Below are 16,103 nucleotides of genomic sequence, written 5' to 3'. Positions count from 1 at the left end.
AAATGGATAGATTTATCAACCAATTGTTTCAACTTCAGTCAGGTTATTCATTGTATGTTTTAAAGCATCAGTGGGTTAGTTTCAGTTTGTTTTTGCAGCGACTAAAGACATTAACAGAATTTGTTACAGCTCTTATCTCACCACAAAGTAGAGCAGACCAAAGAACAGAGGCTGCTAAAGATTGTAGGAGTGAAACTAAGCTCCACACCACACTGACTCCTACATTGCACAAGTGCTACAAAACTAAAAGCTGAAAACAGCCAGAAACTTTTTCTCTAGTTAACATCGTGACTATTTATAGGCTGCATTCGGTGGACATCATAACACAGCTGAGCTGTGGAGAAGATCATAGTTCACAGTTTATTCCTGTTCTTCAACACATTCACACCATCATGGGTGATTAGTACAGTTACCTCCTTCTATAAGGGTAAAATGGAAATGTATATTTATACAACTGTTAAAGAGCTTAGTAATTGAATGAATTACTAAAAACTGTGATGCAGTTCTATGATGAATATGTAAGCAATAGGTTGTGTGAATTTCACCTAACTTTTAAACTTTTTTCACAAGTGGTTGCAAGATTTTTTACACAGTTAATTAAAATATATGGGATTTTGCTTGAAGGACTTTTTTATTTATTTGTTTGTTTATTAATTTGTTTGTTTTGCCTAAAGACACCCTAAGGAGTGTTTTCAGATAAATCTATACATTTAGAAAAAGGCAATATATGTGCAAGAGCAATATTTGCTTAGTACAGCATTACCACTTTTATGGTACAACCTCTGATGCAATGTTTGGTTGACTGCAGGCTACTTGGTCAAAGTTAATAATAGTCAGAACCATTGCTATAGCAACACTCTCCTCATGTTTACCTATTTGGTCACCATGCCATAGTTGAAATTTCCTACAGAACTTGAATGCAGCATAAACTGTTGTTGGGTTATACCATGAGGAGTCTGGTAGAGGGAGAACCCTCACAAAAACTTTTAAACAGTGGTACATTCCACTGGTTATAGACCCTCCACTTTTTATATGTAGCCCAGGATGTACACATTTTAATTTCACTTTAAATCAGAACAAAAACATAAGGCACTGTAAATACAGTAAGCAAAATGTTTAATCTGTAATGATAAAATAAAAATAAATGTTATTTATTTATTCATTTATTTATATATTTATTTGGATTGAGGTTCTGATTTACTAAATTTGAGTTAAAACAGTTAGCTATTATTTTAAATGTGTTATTTCCTATTTTTTCCAAGTGATGTAGGTGGTTGGTTGTTTTGCAAATATTTGATAAAATGCTTAACTAGTGTAGAAATCAATGTCGATAAGTTGCATATCTATATGCAGATGTACAACATGAGGAGAACTGTTTGTGCGTTGATTATGTGGTTTGTTCTTTTTTAACACATATAAACCTTATTTGATGTTATCAGCAATACTGTCACTCGTGTACATTTTTTTTAAAATGCTCTTCCTATTATGTCTTCTGCCCTGCACCAGTCCATGAGAGCATTTTTCTAGTGTCTCTCAAAGACACCACAGACTTCTTGAGCAGTAAGAATTCATTTTCTCAATGCCTGGACATAACAGATTCACAGTTTAAAAATGTTCTTGGGTCTACTCATCCTTGTGTGGTCTCTGTCATCAGTCATGCCCTGCTATTTTGGCACATACGTCTTTACAAAAACAAACTATAATCCTGTCCCTCCAAAACAAATGTTTACTCTTCCACACCCTGTTAAGACTCATCCTCGGTTACTTCTCAGTGTTTGATTTACTCCTATTTTGTAAACATACTGCTCACTGTATCCCAAATCCAGCGGAAATGACTACTTTGATTGATTAATGATTAATATGATCTTATATTTGATTACTGTAAGTCACTCTTGTATTTTTCTGCACTGGGTCCTGTTCAAATTCAGTTCAGAATTCCCCTCATGTTTGCATTCACATCTGTATTGTCAAGTAATATCATTGTAATCTATTACAGCTGTACATCAACAGTCGGCCACAGAGGTCATCAGGTTATGGCTTATTAGACGTACCTCATACAAAACTTAAAGGACCAGTGTGTAGGATTTAGTGGCATCTGAGATTGTAGATTGCAACAATTGTTTTGGACCCATTCCCTCTAGAGTTATAAAGGGTTAGAAAACTAAAACGCAACTATTTTTATTTTCAGGTGATTACACACTAATAAAAGAATACTTATAAATATTGTATTCTGCCAGTGGATGTATTTAAATCTTACAGGCAGGTCGTTTAAAGCTGGGGAAGGCAGTTTATTTTTGGCGTCATTCGGCAAAAGTTCCACAATAGCCTTTTAGCATGATATAATTCAAGCACCCTGAGAGAAAAGTGGACTTCTGCTCCTCCTCTTGGCACTGTTTTCAAGCTTTATAAAAATCTGTCCCATGACAGGAAACTTTAGCCAATCACAGCTCGGTAAGATAGTTGGGTGTTGAGTGTCATTCCCAAAATGTCAGTACTTTATGACTTTGGTACAATCATCTGTACTTTTCCAGAGTCACTTACTGCACCTTTAAGTCTAAACGTAATTATACCCTTTTGGTCATGGCTGCTAAACTGTGGAAATCTTTTTTTTTTTCATGTTTTTATATTGTCTGTAGTTTGGATCTGTTTTTAACCTACTCTTCATTGTTCTAATGCATTATTTGCCTTTTCTATTTTAGACATCTGGTGCCAAACTAACAAACTGACAAAAGTTTAATATATGTTGCACTCTCCCTTTACACTGAACATGAATCCTGTAGTAAACACAACTCTGCATCCATACCATCAAGACCTTTATATTCAGTGTGTCAGAATCAAAGGTTGATGCAAGGAAACAATTTACTTGCATACAAATATAAAATCTGATGCAAGAGAATGAACATGTTTCTGGGTGGTGAAACAAAACAGGGGGTCTCTGATGCAAAACGCTGTGAAGAATGATGCCAACAAATGTGCAGTCTGCCACACTGTGGCTTCAGATTATCATTAGACTGTGTGAAAGCTGTGTCCTGCTGAAGAATTCATCTGAGATGTTTTTTTTTTTTGCATTCCCACTAACATTTGCTCATTTTTCAACAGAGAAAATAAATGTGATTCATTACTGTACAGCGTGTGGTGTGACAGCCTAGCACTGCTCACACATCCACCAGAAACATGCTGGATGCGGCCGCCTCTGTTTGCAGTGTTGCCTTCCTCCACAGCACCCAGCACCGTTGCCAAGCAACCCACATAGACTTAGAGACAACTAATAAATGATGGGTCTTCACTGGGGAAACAGAAGCACCTTAATATACAAAAAAAAAAAACTCTGACTTCATTGTACATTTCCATTCATGGATCATTTCACACATTTAAATGAATGTAAACTGTAAAATCTGTAATTGGAAAACCACTCAGCAGAAAACACTGATATTAGCTGTTAATTTTTACTGTTTTGTTCAGTCACACTTTTAAAATGTAGGCAGCTTTCTGTAAACTGTTATGATATACTTTTGTTATTGTTGATAATATATATTATTCTACTTCACTCTGTCTGTGACTCGCAGCCCCAAGTCCATTTGTTTCTACTGAAGGCATGAATTTATGTGTAGTTGTTGGGAAACCTTACTCAAACAGGAGTAAATACTTGTTTGTTGGGGACTATTTTCAGCAGAGGATTAGTGAGAAGCAGGATGGTGTATGTGGGATTGAATCAAATTACAGCACCCATGTTCGTTCATGGTAATAAAGTGACCTGTCACCCAGTGGAAAAGCATGTTTTTAATAGTTTTTGAACAACAATGGAGCTCTATGACTCAGATGAATTAACTTTATGAGTCTTTAGACCTGTTGGATAAGGTCATTTTTGATTTCATGGTAAACTGATTGATTCACGTGGGCCTTCTTCTAAATGCACTTTACATGTTCAGTCCATATGAAGAGGTGGCGTGTGACCTGTCTTACCTCCAGGGATGAAGGGTTTGTAAGGGGCTGCAGGGGCTGCAGGGGCTGCATGGGCTCAGGAGGGTGGGGCTCTGGCAAGTGGGCGACAAACTGTAAAGGCAAGACATGTTCGCATGGATTAGTGCGCTGACTCAGCACCTCAGCCAGCAGTGGAGGTTTGGTCGAGAGTTAGAGGCTGATGCCAGCATCTCATCGGCTGACATCAACAGCCGATGGTGACAGACGCCCACCAACTGTCTCTGCTAGGTGATGCTGCTGCCTCTCTGTGAGCATTGTTGGGTACAATGGTTGGGTGCAACAATTACTACATTTACATGTGCACTAATTCATTAATCAATTAATTAATAATTAATAATAGTATTCCAAATATGACAATATTCCTGATTTGATACAGGTGATATTCTGTTTGGATTTTCCTAATTAGGCCTTATTCTGTTCATAGCATGTTCCAATTAAGACATGTGGTATATACTGACATTATTCAGATTTAGGAGTTTTCTTCATACATGTATACAGTGCATTTGACTATTCATCTCAATTAACCTGTCCTATATCCTGTACCTTTTGGAAACTTGGTCAGCTTTCTACTTTCCTCTTTCCCGTAGGCTCTGTAGAAATGCTACATGTAAGGCTTGTGTATATTGAAAAGAAAACCATGGTTGAATATGGTTAAAATATGTAGCTAGGGAATCTGTGTAGCAACATTTGCATATAATCACATCTTAAGTTAGCTAATGTTAGCAGAACACTAGCTTACTAGCTATGTAATCTAATTAATCAATCATAGCAAGCTAGTTAGCAAGTGTTTTGCTCTGTAGCAAAGCTGTAGTTAACTAATTTACATCAATCATTAGCTAGCATAATGTTAGCAAAACACTGGCTAGCTAGCTATTATTCTGAATCAGTCAGTGGCTCAGTGGGTAAAGCAAGCTATCCACTGATCAGTAGATCACCAGTTCAATCCCCAGCTCCCTTGAGCCTGCATATCATTAGTGTATGAATGTGTGAGTAAATGGGTGAATGTGACATATAGTCTAAAAGGCCTTTGAGCTGTGGGAAGACTAAAAATGTGCTCTACAAATGGAATTCCATTTAATTGGTTAGCATATTGCTAACATTAGCAAACTTAAGATGTTACTGTGACAGAAATGTTGCAGTTAAATTACGTTTGCACAACTACAGGAGTAGGTTTAGGAAAAGATTGTTGTTTGCGTTAAAATAAATTTGTTAACCCAGGAAGTAATCTCGTGGGGTTGTGTTGTGCAGTGAAGTAGGTGTGTTATTTAAGAAAGTGGGCATGTCTTGTATGCTGTGAGGATGCAGAGAGACTCTTCTCATTGCTTCTGTTGGTTTGCATCATTTAAGTTGTGGGTAGATTGAGGCATGATGAATGTGACTGGGTAGGGTTGGGGTAGGAGTATCAGGGTACGCCCATTAGAGACATGATGAGGTGGGACATGCTTTTGCCATCCTGGTAAAATTATCTGTATATATATATATATATATATATATATATATATATATATATATATATATATACACATAGTGTACAAGAGATGGGAAAGGAAAAAGTTGACCAAAGGTCTGACAGGTACAAAGGTTTCTCAATTGTTTGGAGGTTTTTGTAGCACACGGCCTCTTTTACAGTCAGCTCTGAGCACTGTGAACAAACTAACTAGTTAACAGTTTGCAAGGCTGGGGTAGAGATGCATGCACAGAAAAAAATACATTTCTGGTTAGAAGAAGAAAGACACCTACTTTTACACATTATGAAAAGCTTGGATATCAACATGTTTTTGGATATGCTTTGATGTGATTTGATGTATAAGCTGCAGAATTGCATGTAAACAGGAATATTAGTTGAATATTCATTTTCATCAGCCATGTAAACAACTTATTAGGAATATTATCTCCTTCAGAATAAGAGCAAAAACTTAAATATTTTATGCATGTAAACATAGTCACTGGTTGCATCTGATTAGCCAGCTTCTAACCTCTCATGAGCTCTTACACCACAGGCAGCTGCTTGTCAACACACCAGAGGGGATGTTTCATTGTCCAGCACTTGTTTACTGAACATTTAATGCAACCTTTAACAGTGTGAGGGAGTGTCTGTCATCTGGAAACACACTGTATATGATGATGTTCATACAAGGTTGATGTCAGATGTAATTTGACAAGGATCATGCTCTTTGAGTTCCTAATATCTCCAAGAAGAAAATACTTCAGGTTCCTGTGCACCCTACAGAGAAAACCCTTAGACTGTACTTTTAAAATAAATGTATCCTACCATTTCACATCCTAACGCACTATTTTTGCATCAAAATATGCATGCTCAGCCATCCTAAGGTCTATATCTCCATGATGCTGCTGACCCAGCGCCGAAGCTGTTTTCTATTGATTTCCCTGCTCAGATGTAAGCCCTGCCTTGTGAGCTCCACAGTGCTGTTATTGTCTCAGTTCTGCAGAGGCTTCTCAGTGCTAAACACAGCACGGGCTACCAAAGCACTAATGAACGTGTTGTCATAGTAATGCAGGAAGGATGGTAGGAAAAACAACTCCTTGCACAAAGACTCCTCATCCTGTAGTGTCGGCTTATAATTACACAACACATGCAAATCATTATGCTGTATTTCGCTTTGACACATTTTCTTCTTCAGACCCCTGAACCGAAGCCCTCACTGATGCTTGAGTGAGTAATCGCCCGTCATTTCCATGTTGCATTTCCATTTTGTTGGCACTCAATGGACACTTGTCTCCAGAGTGTAAACTGAGTAGAAAATCTCAGACTGACTCATTGGTGACATTCACACTGAATTTCTGATTCGCGCAGATGTTGAGGTCTTTCAGGGAGACTCCAAAAGTACGATCAGTGGCTGCTACAACCCTCCAGTGACAAGACAGCAGCAGGACTGTCTTCACTGCAAAAACAACAATCATGGTAAGCAGATTTAGCATTATTCCAGGATATTTTAGTCATATTGTTGCATCACTTGCAGATTAAAAGACAAAACTTAAAGGACTTAAAGAACCAGTGTGTAGGATTTACTGGTATCTAGTGGTGAGCTTGCAGATTACAAGCATCTCTCTCTCGCTCTCTCTCTCCCTTCCACGAGTGTAAGAGATCCTCCTGAACTGCCTGATGATCAGCAGGTGAAAGTGATTGGAGCTGATTACTGCCTCTACAAGAAATGACTAATATTTATTTGATGCCTAACAGTGTGCAGATTTTTCTCCTTTGTACCCTTACGGGAATCTACAGTGGCCATGAAACTTACACAAAATGTGAAAGGCCGAAGATATAAACAGCTCATTTCCTGGCACTAATTTTCCATTAAACAAAAAAAATTAACGCACACTAGCAGACTAGTCTAAAAAGAAAATATTCATGATCCAAACTAGGCATAATTTATTAACCTGTAAGGTTAATTGTTGTCCGAAAAATATGTTGCATGTGTTGTTTACTGAGGCTTTCCAATAATATAAATGCATGACTTCTTGTTAAAGTAATCTGTATAATTTTTTTTTTCTTTTTGTTTTTATTGTGTTTTAAATGCAGTTCTTTAATGTTTTAACTGTTCACCTGCTTGCCTTTGCCTTCATTTATTTAATGTTTTCCTAATATTTTATTTTTTATTTATTTCTAGGCTCCCTTTGAATTGCTTTTTGTGTGATTAATGCTATATAAATTAACTTTCAGGGATCATTTAGACATTGTTTACCTTACATTAGCTGTGGTAGCAGCAGCAGCCTGCTCTCCTTACAGGTTAATGTCCACATGCCTGTGCTGAATGAGGTCAAACATTGCAGCAGTTGAGTGGTTATATGCCAGGTTATTCTGAGACAGCCTCCATACAACATCATTCATTTTCTAGATCAAAATGGTGCCAAACTGTGCTGTTTTTAACAAGATCTTGTCTTTTACCCACTTTATGCTTTCCACTTTGCTGAATTGCCACATCTGTCTATTAGCGTGGGTAGAGGAGGGCTGAGGTTTGCCTGAGTTGCAGCCCCACCTAGTTGCAGGCAGCTGTATTATATCTTAGAGGCAACCGTTAAATGGCATTGTACATTAATAAAAAAATATATATATATATTGTTTCTGGTGCCAACCAGCAAGGGTAGCAACATCTAGTTGTTTAGTCGAGTAATCACTCACATCAGTAATTCCAAACAACAAGTAATAAAAACAAACTATACTTATTTTTGACTAAGTATCCACTGAGTGAATGAAAAAACTTTAATATTTTATTCAATTTTTGCCATATTCTGACAATTACCCCCCTAAATCTTACACACTGGACCTTTAAATCTGAAAACCTCTGCAATTAATAATTCTGATTACAAACAAATATTTTGTGTTATGTTTGCCATTTTTGCACTGCTTGTGATAAAATACCCCAAACTTACCTCTGCTGCACTCGTCAACAGCCACCATGTAAAACCCTGAACCCCTCCCTGCACACCCAGTGTGACACCTCCTCTGTATCTCTGCGCGGGAGCAGCTAAGTGCCTAAAAATGAAACAAAAACAGCCCATGCTTTGCCGCGATGATCCATGGAGGAGGCAGATGGATGGATCAGAGAATGGGCATATGAGTGGAGAGCTCCTACGCCTTATGGATCAGCATCTAATGGGCAGTAGCGGGTACTCCCCCCCCCCCCCACAAAAAAGGCTACATTCACTCTGGAGGAAGAGTGGGCGGATGTAAGACTGCAGCCCTGTCCTTTGATGGAGATGGGATTCACAGGTTAGCAATTATACTGAGATAAAATATCTGTTCTCTCCCAAAGACTGAAGCCATGTGTCTGTCTTGGTGCTGTGAGGGGGAGCATGTGATTCATGCAGGAATCGTGGAGTGAAGACTTCATGTGAGGCTTAAAATAAAAGAGGAGACAATAGAGCAGGAAAAACACAAAACATCATGAGGACAGAAATCATGCTCGGGCATGAGCTCTAAATGAAACATTTGGTCTGATTAAAACAGAAGATCAGGTTGAAAGAAGGAATCCCACAGATATTAAACTTTAGACAAAATTTCTCAACACCCCCTGTCTTCACGAGTTTCCTGTTGTTTCACTTTGCTGTCACAAGTTTATCCAGCCATGACTTGTGCAAACACAGTTACAACACACTTTAAAGGCTGGAGAGCTGAATTTCTCTGCATCCCTGCCAATATCCAGAGATTACAGAATTGTCCCTTACAATAATTTTGATAAATAAACTTAAATATAACGACTGAGATTCAGCCTTTTGACAAGGCACCTCTGCCAATTATAGACACAAAACAATGCATTTTTAAGTTTTGAATGGTTGTATGCTCATTATACCTCATATTGGCTTGGATCTATAGCCATAAGCCTTCCTAACACCATAGTTAATATATGAATTAAGTGAGTGGTGACAAATCTAGTGAGTTATTCAGACCATCAGGAAGAAAGTGAGAAATATACACAAATCTATTATTTTGTCATGTAATCTTAGTCAGCCCTCTTCTGGCAGCAACACAGCGTCCTTCTCCATCTCCCTTGCCCAGTGCGCAGGAGACTGATAGCTTTTACTATCCTTCTGGGGACATTTTGTGTCTTTGTCACCCTGGAAAACAATAGGCTGGGACATGTCCCCACCAACTGTGGCATGAAATATCCGCCCCTGGGTAAATTAGTTTTAAGATTCACAGGCAGGCAGGAAAGCTGTCAATTTTGAGCCTCTGTTTTACTGATAATACTAAGAATACATAAGAAATAATCTGCTGCTGAGACACCTGTAACTTCTCTAACCTACTAAGTAGAGTCCTGTCCTCAAAAATACAAGAGAAAAGTGAAGCTGTCAACTAGATAATGAAGCCTGAAGCAAACGCTACCACTGAGAGGAAACATGACGTATCATTTGCATTTCCATCTGTCTGTTTTGGTCATGTTTGGGTTTGAACAACAGCCACTTTTCTCTGTGTTGACATCTGAGCCTACATTCTCGAGTACATAAATACCATCATTCTGCTCTTATTACAACTTTAAAATACCGCAGTTTCACATAGCAGCTTACGACTTCACACCTGCAGCAGAACATGAAAATTAAGGAAAAAAAAAGACGCAGAACTTACTCCAGAGTCAGAGAAGGGATCTTCAGCTTATCTCGCCTCGACTTCATTCTTGCTGAACAACACACCAAGCAGGCAGGGACTTCATTTACCACAGCGCAGCAGCACCACTCGGTCTCAGTGCCGGCTTCCAGCCACTCATCACTGCGGTGCGGGGACTAAAAATAACCCGTTTAACTGAGTATCGTTTACCGGCGGCTTCAGCGGATTCCGGGGAGATTTTTCGTGCGTTTACATACAATTAAAACCCAGGTACATCTAAAAACAAATTGGTCGCCGCGGCAGTTTTGCGCGTCTCGCTTCTCGTCTGTCTCCAAGGCGCACCGGAGAGCGACTGCCACAAAACCGAGGGAGCGACGGGTCAACGCTAACCTCCATGTGACTGGTGGGGAGGGAGGGAGGGAGGAGGGAGGAAAGGGGGGAGTGTATTGGAGGGGGTTGGCTAAATCAATCTGGGCGGTGGTGGGTGACAGTCGACGGGGGGGTTGGGTGAGGACGAAAAGTTGGCATTGGGGCTTAGGTGTAATTTTCAGACCTAATGATAAGAAGGGAAGTACAGACATACTGTAACATAATGGCAGAGGTGGCAAAAGTACATTCACTGCTCAAGTATAAGTACATATACTTAAAAAAAAGAAATGTAGAAGTACTGGTTCAACATCTTATGTAAAAGTGAAAAAGTAAAAACATTTCTACTTGCTGTTTCTGCACAAAGCAACAACTTTTGGTCTTGTTATGTCTTTTACGTTGTTTTTGTGTTGTTACATTGTTACCTTGTTTTTGCATTGTTACTTGTTTAACATTGTTTCATCTTTTGCAACATATTTGTTTTGTTACATCTTTTGCAACATTTTTGTATTGTTACATCTATGTTATTTTGGTCTTGTTTTATTGTTTTCACCTTGTTATGTCTTTTTGTCATTTTTTGCCTTGTTGTGTTGCATTGTTTTCTTCTTGTTCCATCTGTTGTGTGTGGTATACACTGATGGATGCACCAAGGAATCGTCATTTGTTGTTGCCCCTTCCTTTTAGGCTGAAATTGGTTTAGATTTTTGGATGGCAGAGTGCAATGATGCATTAAAGTTATTAAAGTTATTGAAGCGAGAAGAGGAACTGAGCAAAATATTTATCTGCTAACTTAACCATTACTTGAACGCTAACTGTAGGCTAACACACTGTTCAGCTAGCTAGCAAAAAATATATCATTTTAACTTTCTTGCTAGCTAGCAAATAATGTAACTTTTTTTTTTTTAAACTTTTTAGCTAGCTAGCAAACAATTTAACTTTTTTTTAACTTTATAGCTAGCCAGCAAACAATATATGGTTTGTTGACTTGTTATCTAGGTAAGCACACATCTCTGTATTGATTAAACAATTTAATTTCAATTTACATCACTAAACATGGATTAGTTCTGAATTGTGCCACGGAGCTCTGCTAAATTTTAAGTCTGGATTTCAAACCTAGTTTTGCTAAACTCTTATTTGAACTAATCTTGGATAAAAATTTGTTGGTGCAACCCAGTCAGTGTCTCATATACCAGAGGCTGTGTTTTTATGTTTGTGCCATTCATTCATTTACACCAGTGACACAACACCAACATAAAAGCTTTCACTGGCATTGTTTGATGCTTCATCTATGAATCCAGTCTTTTTCTGTCTGAAACAAAATGAAGCAGAGCCGTTAACACTGACAGGCTGCTGGTGGTGATGAGGCTGGGGAATACCTCCGCTGCAAACCGTGACAGCTGCCACACTGGATGTGTTTCTCCCTCTGCCGTGCACTGACTGTGCATATGTGTGTGTGTGTGTGTGTGTGTGTCTGTGCTTGTGGAGGCTTTATTTTATGACAGTGATGTAGGAAGCCATTAATTGCATGGACAGAGTCGATTTCCCCAAGGAGACAGGGAGTGTTTCTGTGTGTGGGTGTTTGTGTAGACGTGCAGCCAGAGTGCATGTGTAGCTAAATCACATTTCTGAGCGTCTGTAGTTTTTGTGAGGCTCCTCGGGTCTGTGAGCACAGCGCGCACGTGTGGACATGAGATTTTTACACGTTTCTGCAGCATGCTTGAAAGTAGATTTCCCCAGCATGTGTAGGAGTGTGTTTACATGTGAGTGTGTGAGAGAGTGGTGGTGCATGTTTGAAAGTCAATTCTCTCGTACTGCAGGTGGGTGTGTGAGTGTGTGTGAGATCCAGTAATTGCATACTTGAAAGTCAATTTGTGAGCAACCAATCAATGGGCTGTGGGTTTTTTTTGTATGTGTATGTGTGTGCGTGTGTGTGTGTGTTGTGTTGTCACTTTTTGCACCTCAGCTTGGTTTCTGCAGAATCTCCATCTCCAATGGCAACCAGTGGCTGCGATGACACCAGTGTCTTCCTGGTTGCTAGGGAGCTGGTGATAGTTTGCCTGGTTACTAGGACATGAGCTTGACCCAAGTACAGCATAATGAACAGCACACACACACACACACACACACACACACACACACACACACACACACACACACACACACACAGTCAGTGTTGTCTTCCTCCAGATTATTGACATGATACGGCGTATTTACTTGTTGTACTGACCAGTATGCTGCTTGTTTACTCTGAGAATCTTTAAATCCTTAACAGCCTCTGAATCAGTATTACTGGCACCAGAAACAAGTTGTGAACACAACATTTTCATCTATTTTAAGTATTTTATATTGTTTTAAGTTTATGTGGTGAACAGGTTAGCAAACACTGCTTGCTTATTTACACATCCAGCACACATGGGAGAAGTTAGCCTCTAGGGCTAAACCATAGTTTCCTAAACCAAACCAAGCATTTGTTGCCTAAACCTTATAAAACCGCAAAAGAAAATTTAAAATATTCTTTAAACTGAAATTAAGTCAGAGTCTAGTCCTGTGCTTAACCCAATCCTCCACCACAAGCTGGAGCTACTTCCTAAAGCTTTTTTGCCAGGAAGCCCATTCTGGCAGAAAGTTGTGAAGGCAAACTTCTCACATCAGTTACAGAGCAACATTATCATTATCATTATCATTTGGAGGTGTCCTGTCCAGCTGCTGTCCACTAGTCATTCTTTTTAACTCTGTTTTTGGTCTCCACCAACCAATGATGGAAATGTCTGGTGTTTTAGCTGCTAAATACTAAAATACAAAAGTCCAAAAATCACAACGATACATACAGAAAGCTAATTAAGAGCAGGTGGAAACAATCAAGGACAGGTGAAAATGATCAGAACTCAAAAAGGCAGGAAACCAGACGAAGACAGGAGGTAAAGCCCAGAAACAAGAGAAGAAGGCAAGAACTACAAAATAAAACAGGAAATACTAACAAGAAACAAGACAAACAAACCAGATCCAACCCTGAAATGGCATTTTATTTTTGAGTAAACAAGATTTACAAATCATGCAAAATGTATGTTGACTGCAAATGCTGACTATAATCTTTTGACCAGCTACCAAAGCTGTTTTGCCCCATGAAAGTGTACCCACCTTGTCAGGAAACTATTAGCTAGTTAGCTTTTTTGTAGTTAGCTCGGGTCTTTCTTAAAACCATGAAGTTGGTAATGAATAATACAAAAGCAAGTCAGTGTGAATGTGGGATAACGATGAAGTTGTCATCTGGAAAGGTAGGAAGGTGCTATTGTTGGGACTCAGAGCTAGTTAAAGTCATTTTGGGTGCTAACAGCCGCTATTCTATTGAATGTCAATAGAAAGTCCAGTGATTTAGTCCAGTCACATGTTGATGTTTTGACAGAACGGACAATGGTCTCTTGTACAGCCAACATGAAATGGCACCTATCTATCAAGTACATTGTTGCTGAATCACAACGAGAAAAATGAAAATTGTGATTTTCCTTTGTCTCGGAACTCACCTGTTGAATCTAATGAGCAGAAAAAGAGCCTGGTGTGTGTGTGTGTGTGTGTGTGTGAGTGTGTGTGTTTGTGTGCATGTTGTTGGATGGTAGGCAGTGAGTGGCGGATGGTGTGTGTGTGGGGGGGTTCCCATTCCCAATTGCTTGGTAATTGTTTTGTTAGAGCAGCATTTCATAGGAGAGTCAGTTTCTCAGTTACCATGGTGATAAGGGCTTTCCTGCTCTTCCCTTCCCATCAGCGTGTTCTTCCACCCATCTCTGCTGTGTGAGATGAGGCCCAGCTAAACGCTGTTTCAACAAATGTCCCTCGGCAAATGGCAGCCAAGTCAGATTTGGAGATGAATATGTTTTAATCAAAAACCAGTGAACTGGACAGATTTTTAACCATTACGTCATCTTATATTTTGTCTCCTCTGCTGAACCACCCATGTGAAAATACTGAATAAATGGTGTTACACTTAAGTAGAATCTGTAGAGCAGATTGTAAATGACTGTGAGATCCAAGTTAGTGTATTTCTGATACAAAATAAATAACTCAAAATTGTCTGTATGGCACAATACTAAATAAAGGTTAGTAAAGGGTAATTACACTCAAATTCTGCTAGAATCTTCCCTTCCCAGGGTCAGATTCAGTCATTTTGGGGCCTAAAGCAAAAACAGACACGGGGCCCTCCGAATACCTTGTTGTCCCCACTTTTTAAATCCTTGAATAAATAAGCTATAAAAGTTAACATTCATTTAGGGAGGAGTGTGGAAAATGAATCAAGCAGTATCATGGCCTGGTGGTATGGCAGCGGATACTTCTGTATCTCTTGTCAAGTGGTGGTTTCATTTTCCAACAGTTTGTACACCACGCCGGTCTGGATATTTCTTAAGACATAAGTAGTTAGCAAAAAGTTAAAAAATAACTTGGGCTGGGGTTTAATCATTTAATCATTTTGGGGTCTAAGGTAAACACAGATATGGGAACAATAAACTTTTAGTCAAGGAGGGCAGGTTTTACAGCCTGGGGTAAGAAGCTGAAGTTTGATGGTACAGCAGTGGATACTTCTGTATCTCAGCAGCAGGGTCAACAGACGTCCTTCGATTTTAGCACTTTACCTCATTTTTTTTACAGATTGTAAATCATGCCAAGACAGACATAATTAATAAGCAAAAAGTTAAAAAAAAGCAAAAACCAAAAAGCACTTTCTTCACCATAAATTTATGAGGACCCTTGGTAGCTAGGGACATAAATTCCTGGCCTTTGCCTAATGATAAGCCCCCTCCTGTCCCTTAAAGTGTATTTAAAAATTGCAAAAGAAAAGTGAGTGAGCAAAAATTGTAGAAGGGAAGCCCTTGTGGAGGGTCAGGGGACACTGTCTGACCACCGCTCACTGCTGACAGTGATGTAAAGCTAACCAGCCAAGTCAGTCTCTCTGTGTATGCTGAGCTTTGACAGTCACTAGAAGCAGATTTATAGACCTTTGAGAGAGTCCCTATGCAGGTTTCTTTGTTGTAGCTGATCTATAAAAGCAAATGTATGTGTATTGTTTGAAAAATTACCTATATTAACATCATATGCTAACAAGAAACTATGTGATTAATTGTACAGCAAAAAAACAACAACATGTCAGTGTGGCGTTCCTCCATAACACGTGTTCTCAGACTCAGAACAGGGCTTTATGGGTAACCATAGCTTGAAAACTGAGGCTCACACACATCCAACATCTCACCCACAGATACTGAAGGCTTCAAAAACAAGCAAGAGGCAGGAATCATCATGCACCAAAACCTGAGAAACGTGAGGTGAGGCATTCTTCCAGGCAGTGTTACTGCATGGGAGGAGAGGAAAAGAGGAGACTGTATAACTGCAGATCGAAGCTATGGACATGACTCATAACTCATATACAGATCAGGTGATTAATGAAAACCAGAGTCGATAAACAGTGTGCAAACAATTTTTTGGCTAAAACAATAATAACAGTCCCAGTGCATGCCATCAGATCTAATTGCAATAACACAAAAAATTCCCCCATCCTTTGGCAGCCAGTGGCCTATTGCAAAAAGGTGCGTGACTTTCAAAAGGATTTACAGACTTGCACAAAATTTTTTGGACAGGTTCATCATGAGCCTTTTTAAATCCCACCCCTTTTGTTCGGTGCTCCAATAACAGGACAGCAAGGTTGTCA

The 16,103-nt window shown here is 39.1% G+C and overlaps 1 protein-coding gene across 2 annotated transcripts in view; it reads right to left on the bottom strand.

Annotated features, from left to right (window-relative positions):
• Nucleotides 1–10,403, bottom strand: part of mast3b (microtubule associated serine/threonine kinase 3b) — a 46,745-nt gene extending 36,342 nt beyond the window's left edge. The window contains exons 1-2 of one of the 2 annotated variants that reach the window (XM_084723193.1): nucleotides 10,067–10,403; nucleotides 3,964–4,053 (exon numbers count right to left, since the gene is read on the bottom strand). In XM_084723193.1, the coding sequence (XP_084579319.1) occupies nucleotides 3,964–4,053; nucleotides 10,067–10,113 (137 nt within the window). In that variant the 5' untranslated portion in view covers nucleotides 10,114–10,403. The remainder of the gene's footprint in view (nucleotides 1–3,963; nucleotides 4,054–10,066) is intronic. The other variant, XM_084723194.1, reaches the window with a different exon arrangement.
• Nucleotides 10,404–16,103: the final 5,700 nt, after the last annotated feature.

This window comes from Lutjanus erythropterus, chromosome 7 (genome assembly GCF_056507025.1).
Source record: "Lutjanus erythropterus isolate fLutEry1 chromosome 7, fLutEry1.hap2, whole genome shotgun sequence".
Lineage (NCBI taxonomy): Eukaryota > Metazoa > Chordata > Actinopteri > Lutjaniformes > Lutjanidae > Lutjanus > Lutjanus erythropterus.
The sequence above is the reverse complement of the archived record's forward strand: the minus strand, read 5'-3'. Positions and strand labels throughout refer to the sequence as shown.